This window comes from Erythranthe guttata, chromosome 8 (genome assembly GCF_056151865.1).
Source record: "Erythranthe guttata isolate IM_541 chromosome 8, IM_541, whole genome shotgun sequence".
NCBI classification, from domain to species: Eukaryota; Viridiplantae; Streptophyta; class Magnoliopsida; order Lamiales; family Phrymaceae; genus Erythranthe; species Erythranthe guttata.
Genome location: NC_142540.1, coordinates 9,459,705 through 9,476,136, shown reverse-complemented (window position 1 = coordinate 9,476,136; position 16,432 = coordinate 9,459,705). Strand labels below are relative to the sequence as shown.

The 16,432-nt window shown below is 32.6% G+C and overlaps 1 protein-coding gene across 1 annotated transcript; it reads left to right on the top strand.

The window, feature by feature from the left end:
* Nucleotides 1-9,158: 9,158 nt before the first annotated feature.
* On the top strand, nt 9,159-10,352 carry LOC148768477 (uncharacterized). Its single transcript, XM_088821228.1, has 4 exons — nt 9,159-9,335; nt 9,393-9,408; nt 9,506-10,036; nt 10,147-10,352. The coding sequence occupies exons 1-4, from the start codon at nt 9,159-9,161 to the stop codon at nt 10,350-10,352; spliced, it is 930 nt and encodes a 309-aa protein (XP_088677354.1).
* The last annotated feature ends 6,080 nt before the right edge of the window (nt 10,353-16,432 follow it).

Here is a 16,432-nt window from a genome sequence, read left to right as displayed (position 1 = left end):
CCTTATAGATTAGCTTGTGTTAAGAATTATTACTTTCGTTTTGGCATGAGCTTCGAGGTAAGCGTTATACCTTTTCTAAAGCAATTAGTTTTTTTTCTTATTTATTTATATATTTATCTGTTTTATATATTTATTCATTTATTTATTTATTTTAATTTTTTATTTTTATTTTTATTTTTATTTTCATTTTATTTACTTATGGAATTAGATTGTGCTAAGCATTTTTACTTTCCGTTTGGCATTAGCTTCGAGCTAATCATTCTTACTTTTCTTTTGCCATTAGCTTCGAGCTAAGCATTATTACTTTCCCTTTGGCATTTGCCTTTAGCTAAGCGTTGTTCCTCTCCTTATGGAATTTGCATGTGCTAACCATTCTTACTTTTATTTTGGTATTAGCTTTGAGCAAAGCATTTTTCCTTTTCTTACATAATTCGCTTTTACCAAGCATTCTTACTTTACTTTTGCCTTAAGCTTCGAGCTAAGCATTATTAATTTCCTTTTGGCATTAGCTTTGAGCTAAGCATTGTTCCTTTTCTTATGGAATTAGTTTTTTTTTTTTAAGAGAACGACACATGGTGACGGTGGGGTGGGGTTAGGCTTGACCCCCTGCATGTTTATAAAATAAAATTTAAGAAGTATATAATGAGATTACTATAATTCTAATACTCTAGATTCAATTACTATATTCCTATGCAATTAATTCTAGAACACAGCATTAAGCACAAATCTCAATAATGGCTACCTAAGAGATTAACTATATTCCTATGTTAATACCACAAAGGCTCTTCTACCACAGTTCTAATTATTAACCCGATCTTCCGATTCATGCGATTAACAATAACATAAAAGCACATAAGGTGATCAAATTCATGCACTTAATAAAACAAGTAGAAGAAATAATCCGGAATTAAAACTTGCATAAAATCATAGAATTGGGTTCATAAATCCCACATAGGGTTCCAAATAAAATCCTAGAAACAAGTAATTTAGCTACTCATGATTAAAGCAAAAACGCAAATAAAATAAATCATAGACGATAAATCTTTGCTTGGAGTCTTCGAATTCTTCGTCTCCGTTATTGCTTTGTTGCTCTTGAAATTGCGTAAAAAGATCCCTAATTGTGTGCTTGGAATGGTCTTATATAGGGTGAAGAACTTGGGGAAGAAGGCAGTTTCCTTGTGCGATTAAAATCCCTTTACTGCGCAACTTCGGGTTATGGGACGGGGGTCCCATATTTAAGCCTAATTCTGGGACGGGGGTCCGAGCCTTGTTTCTTCAGAATTTTGATATTTTCACTTTTGACCCATATTTTCGCCAAAATTGCAGTTTTGACCCCATACTTTTCCAATTCTTCAATTTGTACCTAAAATACAATAAATCAACTTTTTAAGCACCAATTATCATTAAAACACACCAAAAGCCCAAATAAAAAGATACGATAAAGTGTAAAAATATACACTTAACAAAGACCAAGGTAGACAGTTCGCCTCACCACAACAACCGAGGCCACTTAGACCAAAAAATGGACGAAACAGGTATAACGGCTGCGAAATGTGTCGCACCATTCGACAAACAGTCTAGTCTTGATGGACCCAGACAATCCATAATCACCCCAACCCTGCCTAACATGTAAAGTTCACGAAAATGCCTAAATTACGTAGAAACTGAAAGTACAAGCTGCCAATAATATAAAAGCGTGGAATGCATGGAACCTATGTGCAAACTCTCGTCGAAAGGATGTATATCCAAGCTGGTCCATCCGAATCATATCCTGAATAGGTCGGGGAAGCTCCGCTGTTGTGAAGGTACGAGCCAACTCGGTCTGACACCCCAAGTTAGCTAATGCATCAGCGACTGTATTGCCCTCCTGGTAGATATGTGTAATCCTGTACTCCAAAGTCGAAAGAGAGTTCCGGATCGCCGTGAGAGAAATCTGAAGAATCCAATGACCTCTGTCCGTGTGCGAAAGAAGTCGAACGACGACTTCTGCATCAAGCTCGATCCAAACTCCATTGAATTGCCTCTATATAAAAAATCTCAACCCCGAGGCAAGGGCAGCAAGCTCTGGTGCAATATTCTCATTGAATTAGCTTGTGCTAAGAATTATTACTTTACTTTTGGCATTGGTTTCGGTGTAAGCCTTCTTTCTCTTCTTACGAAATTAGCTTGTGCTAAGCTGTCTTATTTCCTTTTAGCATTAGCTTCGTGCTAAGCTTTATTTGAATCGTTTTGGCATTAGCTTTGAGCTAATCATTATTCCTCTCCTCATGGAATTAGCTTGTGCAAATCATTCTTATTTTCCTTTTGGCATTAGATTTGAGCTAAGCATTATTCCTCCTCTTATGGAATTAGCATGTGCTAAGCATTCTTACTTTCGTTTTGGCATTAGATTCGAGCTAAGCATTCTTACGTTCTGTTTGACATTAGCTTTGAGCTATTGAGCTAAGCATTGTTCCTCTCCTTATGGAATTAGCTTGTGCTAAGCATTTTTACTTTCGTTTTGGCATTAACTTCGAGCTAAGCATTATACTTAGACACGGCCACGGGCCGGTTTTGGGCCCGGAACCGGCCCGTTGACGGCCCAAACCGGCCGTTGACTGTGTGAACCGGCCCGAAACCGTGAACCGGCCTGTCCTACCCGGGACGGGCCCGGTTCTTAGATTTGGTGAACCGTGAACCGCCGGGCCGGCCCGGCGGTTCACCCGGATTAAAAAAAATATATATATATATATATTCAAAAAAATTCAAAAAAAAAAGCAAATAATGGCTAGTGAACCGGCCCGGGTGAACTGGCCCGGTGAACCGGCCGTTATTTACTTTTTTTTGAATTTTTTTGAATTCCCCCCCCCCCAATTTTCCTATAAATACCCTCACACCCCAATTTTGCTTTTTTTTGAATTTTTTTTGCCCCCAAACCCCCCCAATTTTTCCTATAAATACCCTCACACCCCAATTTTTCCTATAATTTACTTATTCATCAAATATTTCAAACTTGTGCTTCTAAATTGACTTTTCATTTATTTCATTTTTCTTTATCTATTTAAAAGTATTTCTTTTAATTTACTTATTCATTAAATATTTCAAAAAATAAAAAAAATTCAAAATTTCCGGGCCGACCCGGAACCGGCCCGGATAGGCCCGTGACCAGCCCGAACCGGTGGGCCGACCCGGCCCGGTGAACCGTGCACGCCACGGGCCGGTTCCGGTTCCGGAAAATGTGAACCGTGAACCGGTCCGAACCGGCCCGGAACCGGCCCGAACCGGCCCGTGGCCGTGTCTAATTATACTCTTTCTTATGGAATTAGCTTTTTTTCTTATTAATTATTTATATATTAGTTTTTTTACTTATTTTTTATTTTAATTTTAATTACAATTTTTATTTTATTTTCATAACGAATTAGATTATGCTAAAGCCTTCTTACTTTCCATCTGGCATTAGCTTCGAGCTAAGCATTCTTACTTTCCTTACGAGATTAGCTTTTGCTAAGCAGTCTTATTTCCTTTTTGCATTAGCTTTGATTGAGCTAAGCATTCTTAATTTCCTTTTGCAACTAGCTTCAAGCTAAGCATTATTTCTATTGTTTTGATATTAGCTTTGAGCTAAGCATTGTTCCTCTCCTTATGGAATTAGCTTGTGCAACGCATTCTTACTTTTCTTTTGTCATTAGCTACGAGCTAAGCATTATTTCTATTATTTTGATATTAGCTTTGAGCTAAGCATTGTTCCTCTCCTTATGGAATTAGCTTGTGCAACGCATTCTTACTTTCCTTTTGTCATTAGCTACGAGCTAAGCATTATTCCTCTTCTTATGGAATTAGCTTGTGCTAAGCATTCTTACTTTCGTATTGCCATTAGCTTCGAGCTAAACATTATACTTTTTTTTATGGAAGTTGCTTTTTTTTTTAATTATTTATTTATATAATTATTTATTCTATAATTTTTTTTTTAATTTTAATTTTTTTTCTTATGAAATTAGATTGTGCTAAGCATTCTTTCTTTCCGTTTGGCATTAGCTTCGAGCTAAGCATTCTTACTTTACTTTTGCCATTAGCTTCGAGCTAATTAAGCATTATTATTTTTCTATTGGCATTAGCTTTGAGCTAAGCATTGTTCCACTCCTTATGGAATTAGCTTGTGCAAAGCATTCTTACTTCCGTTTTGGAATTAGCTTCGAGTTAAGCGTTATATTTATTTTTTTTACTTATTTTTTGATTTTGGTTTTGATTTTGATTTCTATTTTTATTTAATTTTCTTATGGAATTAGATTGTGCTAAACATTCTTACTTTTCGTCTACCACTAGCTTCGAGCTAAGCATTCGTACTTTCCTCTTGCCATTAGGTTCGAGCTAAGCATTATTACTTTCTAGCTTTGAGCTAAGCATTGTTCCTCTTCTTACGGAATTCACTTCTGCAAAGCATTCTTACTTTCCTTTTGGCTTTAGTTTCGAGCTAAGCATTATTACTTTTCTTTTCGCATTAGCTTTGAGCTAAGCATTGTTCATCTTCTTATGGAATTAGCTTGTGCTAAGCTTCTTACTTTCCTTTTGGCATTAGTTTCGATCTCAGCATTGTTCCCCTCCTCCTTAAGAAATTAGCTTGTGCTAGGGAGTCTTATTTGCTTTAGCATTAGCTTTTATTGAGGTAAGTCGTCTTACTTTCCTTTTGGCATTAGCTTCGAGCTAAGCTTTATTTCAATCGTTTTGGCATTACCTTTGAGCTAATCATTATTCTCTTCTTATGGATTAGCTTGTGCAAAGCATTCTTACTTCCTTTTGGCATTAGCTTCGAACTAAACATTATTCTTGTTCTTATTGAATTAGCATGTGCTAAGCATTCTTACTTTCGTTTTGGCATTAGTTTCGAGCTAAGCATTATACCTTTTCCGATGGAATTAGCTTTTTTTATTATTAATTTATATCTTTATTTATTTTATAATTTTTTTTTGTTTTTTTTTTTTATTTTTTTTGTATTTTACTTTTAATTTTAATTTTAATTTTAGTTTTACTTTTTTTTTTTTATTTGATTTTCATTTTTTTTATTTTCTTATGAAATTAGATTGTGCTAAGCATTCTTACTTTTCGTTAGACATTAGCTTCGAGCTAACCATTTATATTTTCCTTATACCATTAGCTTCGAGCTAAGTTTTATTACTTTTCCTTTGCCATTGGCTTCGAGCTAAGCATTATTACTTTAATATTGGCATTAGCTTTGAGCTAAGCATTGTTCATCTCCTTATGGAATTAGCTTTTTTTATTATTTGTTTATATATTTAATTATTTTATAGATTTATTTTTTTAGTTATTTATTGATTTTTATTTTAGGGTTAATTTTTTCGATTTGTTTTTTTTTTTTTTTTTTTTTTTTGTGTTCTAATGGAATTAAATTGTGCTAAACATTCTTACTTTTCGTTTGGCATTAGCTTCGAGCTAAGCATTCTTACTTTCCTTTTGCCATTAGCTTCGAGCTAAGCAATATTAGTTTCTATTGGCATTAGCTTTTAGCTAAGCATTGTTCCTCTCCTAATAGAATTTGCTTGTGCTAAGCATTCTTACATTTCTTTTGGCATTAGCTTCGAGCTAAGCATTTGTCCTCTTCTTACGGAATTCACTTTTGCCAAGCATTCTTACTTTGCTTTCGAGCTAAGTATTATTACTTTCCTTTTGGCATTAGCTTTGAGCAAAGCATTGTTCATTTTAATATGTAATTAGCTTGTCCTAAGCATTCTTACTTTCGTATTGGCATTATATTCGAGCTAAGCATTATTCTTCTTCTTAGGGAATTAGCTTGTGGTAAGAGTTCGTACTTTTCTTTTGGCATTAGCTTCGAGCTAAGTATTCTTATTTTCCTTTTGGCATTAGCTTCGAGCTAAGCATTATTCCTCTCCTTATGTAATTTCCTTGTGCTATGCATTCTTATTTTCCTGGTGGCATTAGCTACGTGCTAAGCATTATTCCCCTCCTTTTGGAATTTGCTTGTGCTAAGCATTCTTACTTTCTTTTTGGCATTATTCCATTATTTTTATTTTTTTCTTTATTTTATTTATTTTATTTTATTTTTTTATTATTTTTTCTTGTGGAATGAGATTGTGCTATGCATGCTTACTGTCCGTTTGGCATTAGCTTCGAGCTAAGCATTCTTAATTTTCTTTTGGCATTAGCTTCGAGCTAAGCATTATTACTTCTGTAATTGTATTAGCTTTGAGCTATGCTTTGTTTCTCTCTTTAGAGCATCTCCAATGGAGAGGGGGGTTACCCCTCCTCTCCCCCTCCCCTCCCCCTCTCCCTCTACCTACGTCTTTTCCAAGCATTCGGTCTTTTATTACCTTTTTTCCTATTCTCACTCTCAACTCTTTAATAATAATAAAATAATAATAACAACCACAATAATAACAATAACAATAATAATAATAATATTACTAATATTAATATTAATAACTCAAATTAATAATAATTATTATTAATAATAATTTATAACAAAAATAATGATAATAATAAATAATAATAATAATAATAATAATAATAATAATAATAATAATAATAATAATAATAATAATAATAATAATAATAATAATAATAATAATAATAATAATAATAATAATTATAATAATAATAATAATAATAATAATTTAATTATAATAATACAATATTCAAATAAAAGTAAAGAAATAATCTTCAACTAATTCAATAATTGAAAAAAAAACCAAGAATAATAACCACTAATACAACATTTGAAAAAAAACTAGGATAATAACGATTACTACAAACAAAAAATAATAATTAATTGAACAAGGAATTGTTTTTGGTTTTTTCTTGTTTTTTGTTTTTTTTTTTTGGCCAAAAAATGTTATTCGATTTATATTTATGAAATAACGAATGTGCCTCTTCAAAAACCTTTTGGGCTGACACAAGGAAAGGAATACCCATATAAATCGAACAAGGGAGATCAATCAAACGGATCAAAACCGTCGTCGTCTAAATGAGCCGAAGAACTTTCAAATAAGTCTTTTGCGATTTGTTTCCTTTGTATCTCTTTTCTTTCCGACTTCCAATATGCTTTTGTACCTGGAGCGCAATAACTTGTATCCATTGCCATAACTCTATGTTCTTCTTGCATTTGTTGAATTGCAAAGTTTTGATCATGCCTAAGCTTTCGTCCGGCCTCTAGTATTTGTACTTGATTATTATAATTAGATTACGCATTATAACTAGGCGACGCATTTTCTTTGCCTTTACGGGCTTTTTTCGATCCGATAGGTCTCTAAATGCGTTGGTCAGTATGGGAATCCACTGGTTGTAGCTCATCCCGTAACACATACGGTGGTGGGGAATAACTTGGTGGGGAATTCATTGGTTGAGATGAAGGAAATGCGGACTGCAAATGAAATGACTCCGTTTCAATTTCATCCACCATATATTCTTGCGCATTTAACATCACCCAATTCATACAAACTTCCCAACAACATTGCAAGTTGAAAGTTTTTTTTAGTATTTCTTCGATAGATAGTCAATGCCAGAGTATACTACAAATACAAATTAAAAATTAATATACTTCATGCAAATATATAAATAATAAAAAATACAATTATCATAACATTTACCTCATCGACTAGGTTTTTTCCGCTACCGCAAACTTTTGATGCTTGTTTAGTTGCCGAATACCAGTGGTTCAAATACTTAGAAATTTGTTTTCTCCACAGACTAAGTATGGCATCTTTTGCTCTAATATTATACGTAATTCCCTCCTCATCAAGTATTAGTTTCATGGTAGACATAACTTTCTTTCGTAGACCTCCTTCAGTTTGGTTAGTCCCGTGAATTGTATCATCCGAGACTGCAATGTAGGCTTTCATAAGAGCTACATCTTCATCTTCTGACCAACCTTTAGTGGCAGCCATATCAAAAAATAGATGTCTTTCTCAAATAAGTGTATATGTGAAGATGTGAAGTATTGTCTAACATATCCCTTCTCGTTATATAGAGAAATCATTGTGTATAAAGAAGTGTAGAAGACAATGTAAAATTTTGAAAGGGCAAAGTAAAAATTGAAAGGACACAACTAAAATATGATAGGTCAGGGTAATTTCGAAAAGGCAAAAGTAAAATTTGAAAGGGCACAAGTAAAATATGTAAGGTCAGGGTAAATCCGAAAAGGCAAAAGTAAAATCTACAAAAGAAAAAAGTAAAATTTCAATTCAAAAGTTTGTATAGTCACTATGAAGTTCGTATGGTCGTTATCAATAGGGCTGGGACTTTGGGATCGGGATTCGGGATCCCGTCCCGTCCCGATTAGAATTTTACTATTTGGGATTAAAACTTCGGGAATTCGGGATCGGGATTAGGAACAAATACGGGATCGGGATTCGGGAATTGGTTCAATCCCAATCGGGATATTTTAATCCCGAATTAGGAAAAAAGAAAAAAAAAACTAATAAACACACACACACACACACACACATATATATATATATATATATATATATATATATATATATATATATATATATATATATATATATATATATATATATTTGTCAAGGAGATGAGAAATAACAATATAATATATCGTTTCAACTTATTTTTAAATTTTTCAAATTTCATTTGTTCCAAGTTTTGTGGTAAAAATAAATAGTGCAATAATAATAGTATGTATATAATATATTCAAGTTGGTTTAATGTATAAAATAATACTAATGGAAAAAAAAACAATATTTCTTAGTTTTTAGGCAAAATATGGGATTCCCGATCCCAATCCCGAATTCCCGAAATATTTAGGGATACCGATATTACCGGGATTTAATATTATGGGACGGGATTGGGATTTAAAATTTCTATCCCGAATCCCGAAATCCCGATCCCGAAAATCCCGAATTCCCGAAATCCCGTCCCGAACTCACCCCTAGTTATCAACACCATCTCTCAATTAAGTCCTGTAGATGTTGTCTGCAATATGGGAGACAAAACATGTGGTGAGAGAAAATACCTTTGAACAAAAAAATAAGGAAAAAGAAACATGATAATTAATATGATGTGTCACATAGCGATTTGTTCTCCATATTTTATTTATGGTTTGTCTTCCCTATTTAAATGTGTTTCAATCAATAAAATATTTCATCATCAATATATCCATTTAATCAATTTACGAGCAAAATATTTCAATAATGAATTATGGTTCGAGTTCTAATCAATTCGATTGGGTTGCGTATAATGAGCAAATACTTGATGAAGACAACGAAGCAGATACACTTGCTCGTCTACACTATGAAGCAGCCGTTAATCAAGAGGTTGTATACGGTGGCTCTATTTCTGGACGCAAATATAAACCTCGCGACCGAAAGGTAAACACCAACAACCCATGAATGATTACTTTTTTGACAACCCTGTTTTCGATGCAGATGATTTCAGACGCCGGTTCCGAAAGAAGCATCATTTACTATTACGTTTGGTTGAGGATTGCGAGAGCTCGAATTCATATTTTCAAAGAAAACTTGATAGTTCCACAAATTAGGATTCTCATCACTCCAAAAGGTTACAGTTGCTATGCGAATGTTGGCTTACGCATACTCCGCTGATTCAATTGACGAAACTTTCCATATGGCAAAGACGACCGCAACTGAGACCTTGCGCGAATTTCGCCAAACAATTTTGCGGTTGTATAAAGATGAGTACCTTTGTTCTCCAGCAAACGCAGATATGACAAGGCTACTTGACAAAGCGGAACAACGCGGGTTCCCTGGAATGATCGGTTCAATAGACTATATGCATTGGACATGGAAAAATTGTCCACCTGCATGGGAGGGAAGCTCGGGGAGAAAACATAAACCCACAATTAGTCTCGAAGCAGTGGCTTCATCTGACACTTGGATATGGCATGCATTCTTTGGCGTACCTGGTTCACAAAGCAATATCACTGTCTTGGGTCGTTCACCCTTGTTTGACAACCTTGTTCAGGGAATTTCCCCAAGAGTTCACTATCAGGTAAATGAAAAATATCACTACATGGCATACTATCTTGCTGATGGCATATACCCAAAATTGGGTAAGTTAATTCAATCCATTAAGCAGCCGAGAATACATCAAGAACAATTGTTCTAAAAATGCAAGAAACATACCGCAAGGATAATGAACGAACTCTTGGAATTCTTCAAGCCCGATTTGCTATAGTGAAGCAGCCTGGAAGAGGGTGGGATCCGAAGGACCTAAGAAATATTATGATGACATGTATCGTACTCCATAATATTATTGTGGAAGACGAACGAGATGAATACTCTAATGCTGAGTCAGATGAAGATGACAACAACCCAGCCACATCTCGCAGAGCTCGTGCCAACAGTTATGATATAAATGAGGAATAAGATCTAAACCCAAGAACAAGTGGCATATCCATAAGTGATTATATGAGACGTCGTCACACAATGCGATGGGTTGAAGTAAATAGTAACCTTCACCGTGAGTTAATAGCTCATGTGTGGGCAAGACACAATGGAAATATGTAATGATTTAACTTGAATTTTTATTTACAAATTAAGTGTTTGGTTTTATTAAAATTATGTTGTTATTTCAAATTTATAATAAAAATTAACATAATCGTATTTGTTGTTTTTTCTAATTTTTTAAATTATAAAAGAAATTATATTAAAAAATAAAATAAAACCAAATAAAGAAACAAAGTAAAATAATAATAATAAAATTACGAATAAAGATATAATTTAAAAGGAAATAATAAAATAAAAGAAATGAAAAAAAAAATAAAAGTCTTTATGTTGATTTTATTGAATTTATGTGATATTAAATTATGTAATTAAATAAATGAAATAAAATAAAATAATGATATAATACAAAAATAAATACAAAAGAAAAAGGAAATAAATAATAAATAAATTTGACATGTGAAAGAGAGAAAAGAAAAAGGGAAAAAAAAGAGAAAAAAAAAAGAGAAGAAGCGTATAACAAAGAAAAAAAAAGGAAATGTGGCAAGTAAATCACACGCCCCCTTCCAGCACGTTAGTTAGAAGGGGGCATCTCAAGCATTCATACTTTCCTTTTCGCATTAGCTTCGAGCTAAGCATTCTTACTTTCCTTTTGGCATTAGCTTTGACCTAAGCATTGTTTGTGTTCTTATGGAATTTGCTTTTGCTAAGTATTCTTACTTTCCTTTTGGCATTAGCTTTGATTGAGCTAATAAATCTTAATTTTCTTTTGGCATTAGCATCGAGCTAAGTATTATTTCTATCCTTCCGGCATTATCTTTGAACTAACCATTGTTCCTCTCCTTACGGAATGAGCTCGTGAAAAGCATTCTTACTTTTCTTTTGGCATTAGCTTCGAGTTAAGCATTATTCATCTTCTTGTGGAATTAACTTTTTTTCATTGTTTGCTTATATATTTATTTATCTTATATATTTTTTTTTTAATTTTTTATTTGATTTATTTTCTTTTGTTTTTATTTGTTTTTTTTTATTATTATTATTATTATTATTATTATTATTATTATTATTTTATTTTATTTTACTTTTATTTTTTGTTATGGAATTAGCTTATGCTAAGCATTCTTATTTCCTTGTAGCATTAGCTTCGACCTAAGCTTTGTTCCTCTCCTTATGGAATTAGCTTGTGCTAAGCATTTTTACTTTCCTTTTGGCATTAGCTTCGAGCTAAACATTATTCCTCTTCTTATGGAATGAATTTTTATTTATTTATTTATTTATTTATATATTTATTTATTTTATATATTTTTTATTTTTAATCTTTTATTTTTTTTATTATTTTTTTTTTCTTATGGAATTAGCATGTGCTAAGCATTCTTGCTTTTGGCATTAGAATCAAGATAAGCATTATTCCTCTTCTTATGGAATTAGTTTGTACAAAGTATTCTTACTTTCCTGATGACATTAGCTTCGAGCTAAGCATTCTTGATTTCTTTTTGGCATTAGCTTCGTGCTAAGCATTATTCCTCTCCTTATGGAATTTGCTTGTGCTAAGCATTCTTACTCTCCTTTAGGCATTAAGCTTCTAGCTATGCATTATTCCTCTCCTTATGGAATTAGCTTGTGGAAAGCAATCTTACTTTCCTTTTGGCATTAGCTTCGAGCAAAGCATTGTTCCGCTCCTTACGGAATTAGCTTTTGCCAAGCATTCTTACTTTTCTTTTGGCATTTGTTTCGAGCTAACCATTATTATTTTCCTATTGGCATTAGCTTTCAGCTAAGCAATGTTCATGTTCCAATGGAATTAGCTTGTCAACCATTCTTACTTTCCTTTTGGCATTAGCTTCGAGCTAAGCACTCTTCCTCTCCATATGGAATTTGCTTTTGCTAAGCATTTTTACTTTCCTTTTGGCATTAGCTTTGATTGAGCTAAGCATTCTTAATTTTCTTTTGGCATTAAGCTTCGAGCTAAGCATTGTTTCTATCCTTCCGGCATTAGCTTTGAGTAAAGCATTGCTCATCTCCTTATGGAATTAGCTTGTGCTAAGCATTCTTACTTTTCTTTTGGCATTAGCTTCGAGCTAAGCATTATTCCTCTTCTTATGGAACTAGTTTTTTTTTTAATTATTTATTTATATATTCATTTATCTTATATATTTTTAATTTAAGTTTTTTGTTTATTTATTTTTTATTTTACTTTTATTTTAATTTATTTTTTACATTTATTTTTATTTTTATTTTTATGTTTATTTTTATTTTTATTTGTTTTTTATTTATTATTTTTTCTTGTGGAATTAGCTTATGCTAACTAAGCATTCTTATTTCCGTTTAGCAGTAGCTTCGAGCTAAGCATTGTTCCTCTTCTTATGGAATTAGCTTGTGCTAAGCTTCTTACTTTCTTTTTGGCATCAACTTCGAGCTAAGCATTCTTCCTCTTCTGATGGAATTAACTTTTTTATATTATTTATTTTATATATTTATTTATTTTATATATTTTTATTTTTTAATCTGTTTTATTTGTTTTATTTTGATTTTATTTTTAGTTTTTTTTTTCTTATGCAATTAGCTTGTAATATTCTTCCTTTTGGCATTCTTACTTTCCTTTTGGCATTATTTCTATCCTCTTGGGATTAGCGTTGAGCTAAACAATATTCGTCTCCTTATGGAATGAGCTTGGGTTAAACAATCTTACCTTTCTTTTGGCATTAGATTCGAGCTAAGCATTCTTCCTATAGTTATGGAATAATAAGTTTGTGCTAAGCATTCTTACATTCCTTTTAGAATTAGCTTTTATTGACCTAAGCATTCTTAATTTTCTTTTGGCATTCGCTTTGAGCTAAGCATTATTTCTATTTTTGGCATTAGCTTTGCGACAAGCAATATTCCTCTCCTTATGTAATTCGCTTGTGCTAAGCAATGTTATTTTCTTTTGGCATTAGTTTCGAGCTAAGCATTTTTACTTTTCTTTTGGCATTAGGTTCGTGCTAAGCATTATTTCTATCCTTTCGGCATTTGAGCTAAGCATTACTTCTCCTTATGGAATTAGCTTGCGCTAAGAATTTTTACTTTATTTTTGGCATTAGCTTCGAGCTAAGAATTATTCCTTTCCTTATGGAATTTTCTTGTCCTAAGCGTTCTTACTTTTCTTTTGGCATTTGCTTCGTGCTAAGCATTATTTTTCTTCTTACAGAATTAGCTTGTGTTAACCATTCTTGCTTTCCTTTTGTCATTACCTTCGAGCTAAGAATTCTTTCATTTGGGCATAGCTTCGAGCTAAGAATTAATACTCTTCTTATGGAATTTGCTTGTGCTAAGCATGGTTACTTTTGTTTTTTTCATTTTCTTCGAGCTAAGCATTATTCTTCTACTTATGGAATTAACTTGTGCTAAGAATTCTTACTTTCCTTTTGGCATTAGCTTTCTGCTAAGTATTCTTACTTTCATTTGGCATTAGCTTCGAGCTAAGCATTATTCCTCTCGTTATGGAATTTCCTTGAGCTGTGCATTTTAAATATCCTTTTGGCATAAGCTTTGACCTAAGCATAATTCCTCTCTTTATGAAATTTGCTTGTGTTAAGCATTCTTACTTTCCTTTTCGCATTAGATTTGTGCTAAGTATTCTTACTTTCTTTTTGGCATTAGATTCGAGCTAAGCATTATTCCTCTCCAAGAATTATTCCTTTTCTTATGGAATTAGCTTGTGCTAGCATTCTTACTTTTCGTTTGACATTTGCTTTTAGATAAGCATTCTTACTTTCTTTTTGGTATTAGCTTCGAGCTAAGCATTATTTATCTCCTTATGGAATTTGCTTGTGCTAAGAATTCTTACTTCCCTTTTTGCATTAGCTTCAAGCTAAGCATTATTCCGCTCCTTATGGAATTTCCTTGTACTAAGCATTCTTACTTTCCTTTTGGCATTAACTTTGAACTAAGCATTTTTACTTTCCGTATGGCATTAGCTTCGAGCTAAGCATTATTCCAATCCTTATGGAATTGGCTTGTGCTCTGCATTTTTACTTTCCTTTCGGCATTAGCTTCGAGCTAATCATTATTCCTCTCCTTATGGAATTTGCTTGTGCTGAACATTGTTACTTTCCCTTTTACATTAGTTTTTTGCTAAGCATTCCTATTTCCTTTTTGGCATTAGCTTAAAGCTAAGTATTGTTCCGCTCCTTATGGAGTTAGCTTGTGCTAAGCATTCTTACCTTCCTTTTGGCATCAGCTTCGAGCCATGCATTCATCGTCTCATTTTGGAATTACCCCGTGCAAACAATTCTTATTTTCTTTTGACATTAGCTTTGTTTGAGCTAAGCATTCTTAATTCCCTCTTGGAATGAGCTTCTAGCTAAGCATTATTTCTATCATTTCGGCATTAGCTTTGACCTAATCATTATTCCTCTCCTTATGGAATTCCCTTGTTCTAAGCATTTTTACTTTCCTTTTATAACTTTTTTTTTTAATTTTATAATTTTTTTTAATTTTAATTTTAATTTTAATTTTGATTTTCATTTTTATTTTATTTTCTTATGGAATTAGATTGTGCTAAGCATTCTTATTTTCCGTTTGGCATTAGCTTCAAGGTAACCATTCATACTTTCCTTGTACAATTAGCTTCGAGCTAAGCATTATTACTTTCCTTTTGCCATTAGCTTCGAGTTAAACATTATTACTTTCGTTTTGGCATTAGCTTCAAGCTAAGCATTATTATTTTTCTAGTGGCGTTAGCTTTGAGCTAAGCATTGTTCCTCTCCTTATGGAATTACCTTGTGCTAAGCATTCATACTTTCGTTTTGGCATTAGCTTTGAGCTAAGCATTATACCTTTTCTTATGGAATTAGCTTTTTTTTATTATTTATTTATATATTTATTTATTTTATGCATTTATTAATTTATTTTTTTTTCTTATGGAATTAGATTATGCTAAGCCATTCTTATTTTTTTTATTTTTATTTTTATTTTTATTTTTATTTTATTTTCTTATGGAATTAGATTGTGCTGAGCATTCTTACTTTCTGTTTGGCATTAGCTTCGAGCTAAGCATTCTATCTTTCCTTTTGCCATTTGCTTCGAGCTAAGCATTTTTACTTTCCTAAATGCATTAGCTTTGAGCTAAGCATTGTTCCTCTCCTCATGGAATTATCTTGTGCAAAGCATTTTTACTTTCCTTTTGGCATTAGCTTCGAGCTAAGCATTCATCCTCTTGTTTCGGTATTAGCTTTGGCCCAAGCATTATTACTTTCTTTTTGGCATTAGTGTCAAGCTAAGCATTATAACTTTCCTTTTGGCATTAGCTTTGAGCAAAGCATTGTTCATCTTCTTATGGAATTACCTTGTTCTAAGCATTTTCACTTTCCTTTTGGCATTAGCTTCGAGCTAAGCATTCTTCCTCTCCTAACGAAATTAGCTTGTGCTAAGCAGTCTTATTTCATTTTGGCATTAGCTTTGATTGAGCTAAGCATTCTTAATTTCCTTTTGGCATTAGCTTCGAGCTATGCATTATTTTGGCATTAGCTTTTAGCTAAACATTATTCTTCTCCTTATGAAATTCGCTTGTGCTAAGCATGCTTAATTTTGTTTTGGCATTAGCTTTGAGCTAAGCATTATTTTTCTTTTTGGCATTAGCTTCGAGCTAAGCATTGTTATTCCTCAAGCATTATTCCTCTTTTTTATGGAATTAGCTTGTGCTAAGCATTCTTACTTTCCTTTTGGCATTAGCTTCGAGCTAAGCATTATCCCTCTTATTATGGAATTAGCTTGTGAAAAGCAGTGTTACTTTCCTTTTGGCAATAGCTTCGAGTTAAGCATTATTCTTCTTCGTATGGAATTAACTTGTTCATCTCCTTATGGAATGCTTAGCTTGTGCTAAGCATTCTTACTTTCGTTTTGGCATGAGCTTCGACCTAAGCATTAAACCTTTTCCAATGGAATTAGCTTTTTTTTTATTATTTATTTATATATTTATTTATTTATTTTAACTTTTTTTAATTTTAATTTTATTTTTAATTTTA

What these genes read in the sequence shown, in the direction of transcription:
- LOC148768477 (XM_088821228.1), top strand. Translation starts at nt 9,159, where the DNA reads ATGAATTATGGTTCGAGTTCTAATCAATTCGATTGGGTTGCGTATAAT. An exon ending in TGGCATATACCCAAAATTGG is followed by an intron (nt 10,037 to 10,146) that starts GTAAGTTAATTC and finishes GAATTCTTCAAG; the next exon opens with CCCGATTTGCTATAGTGAAG.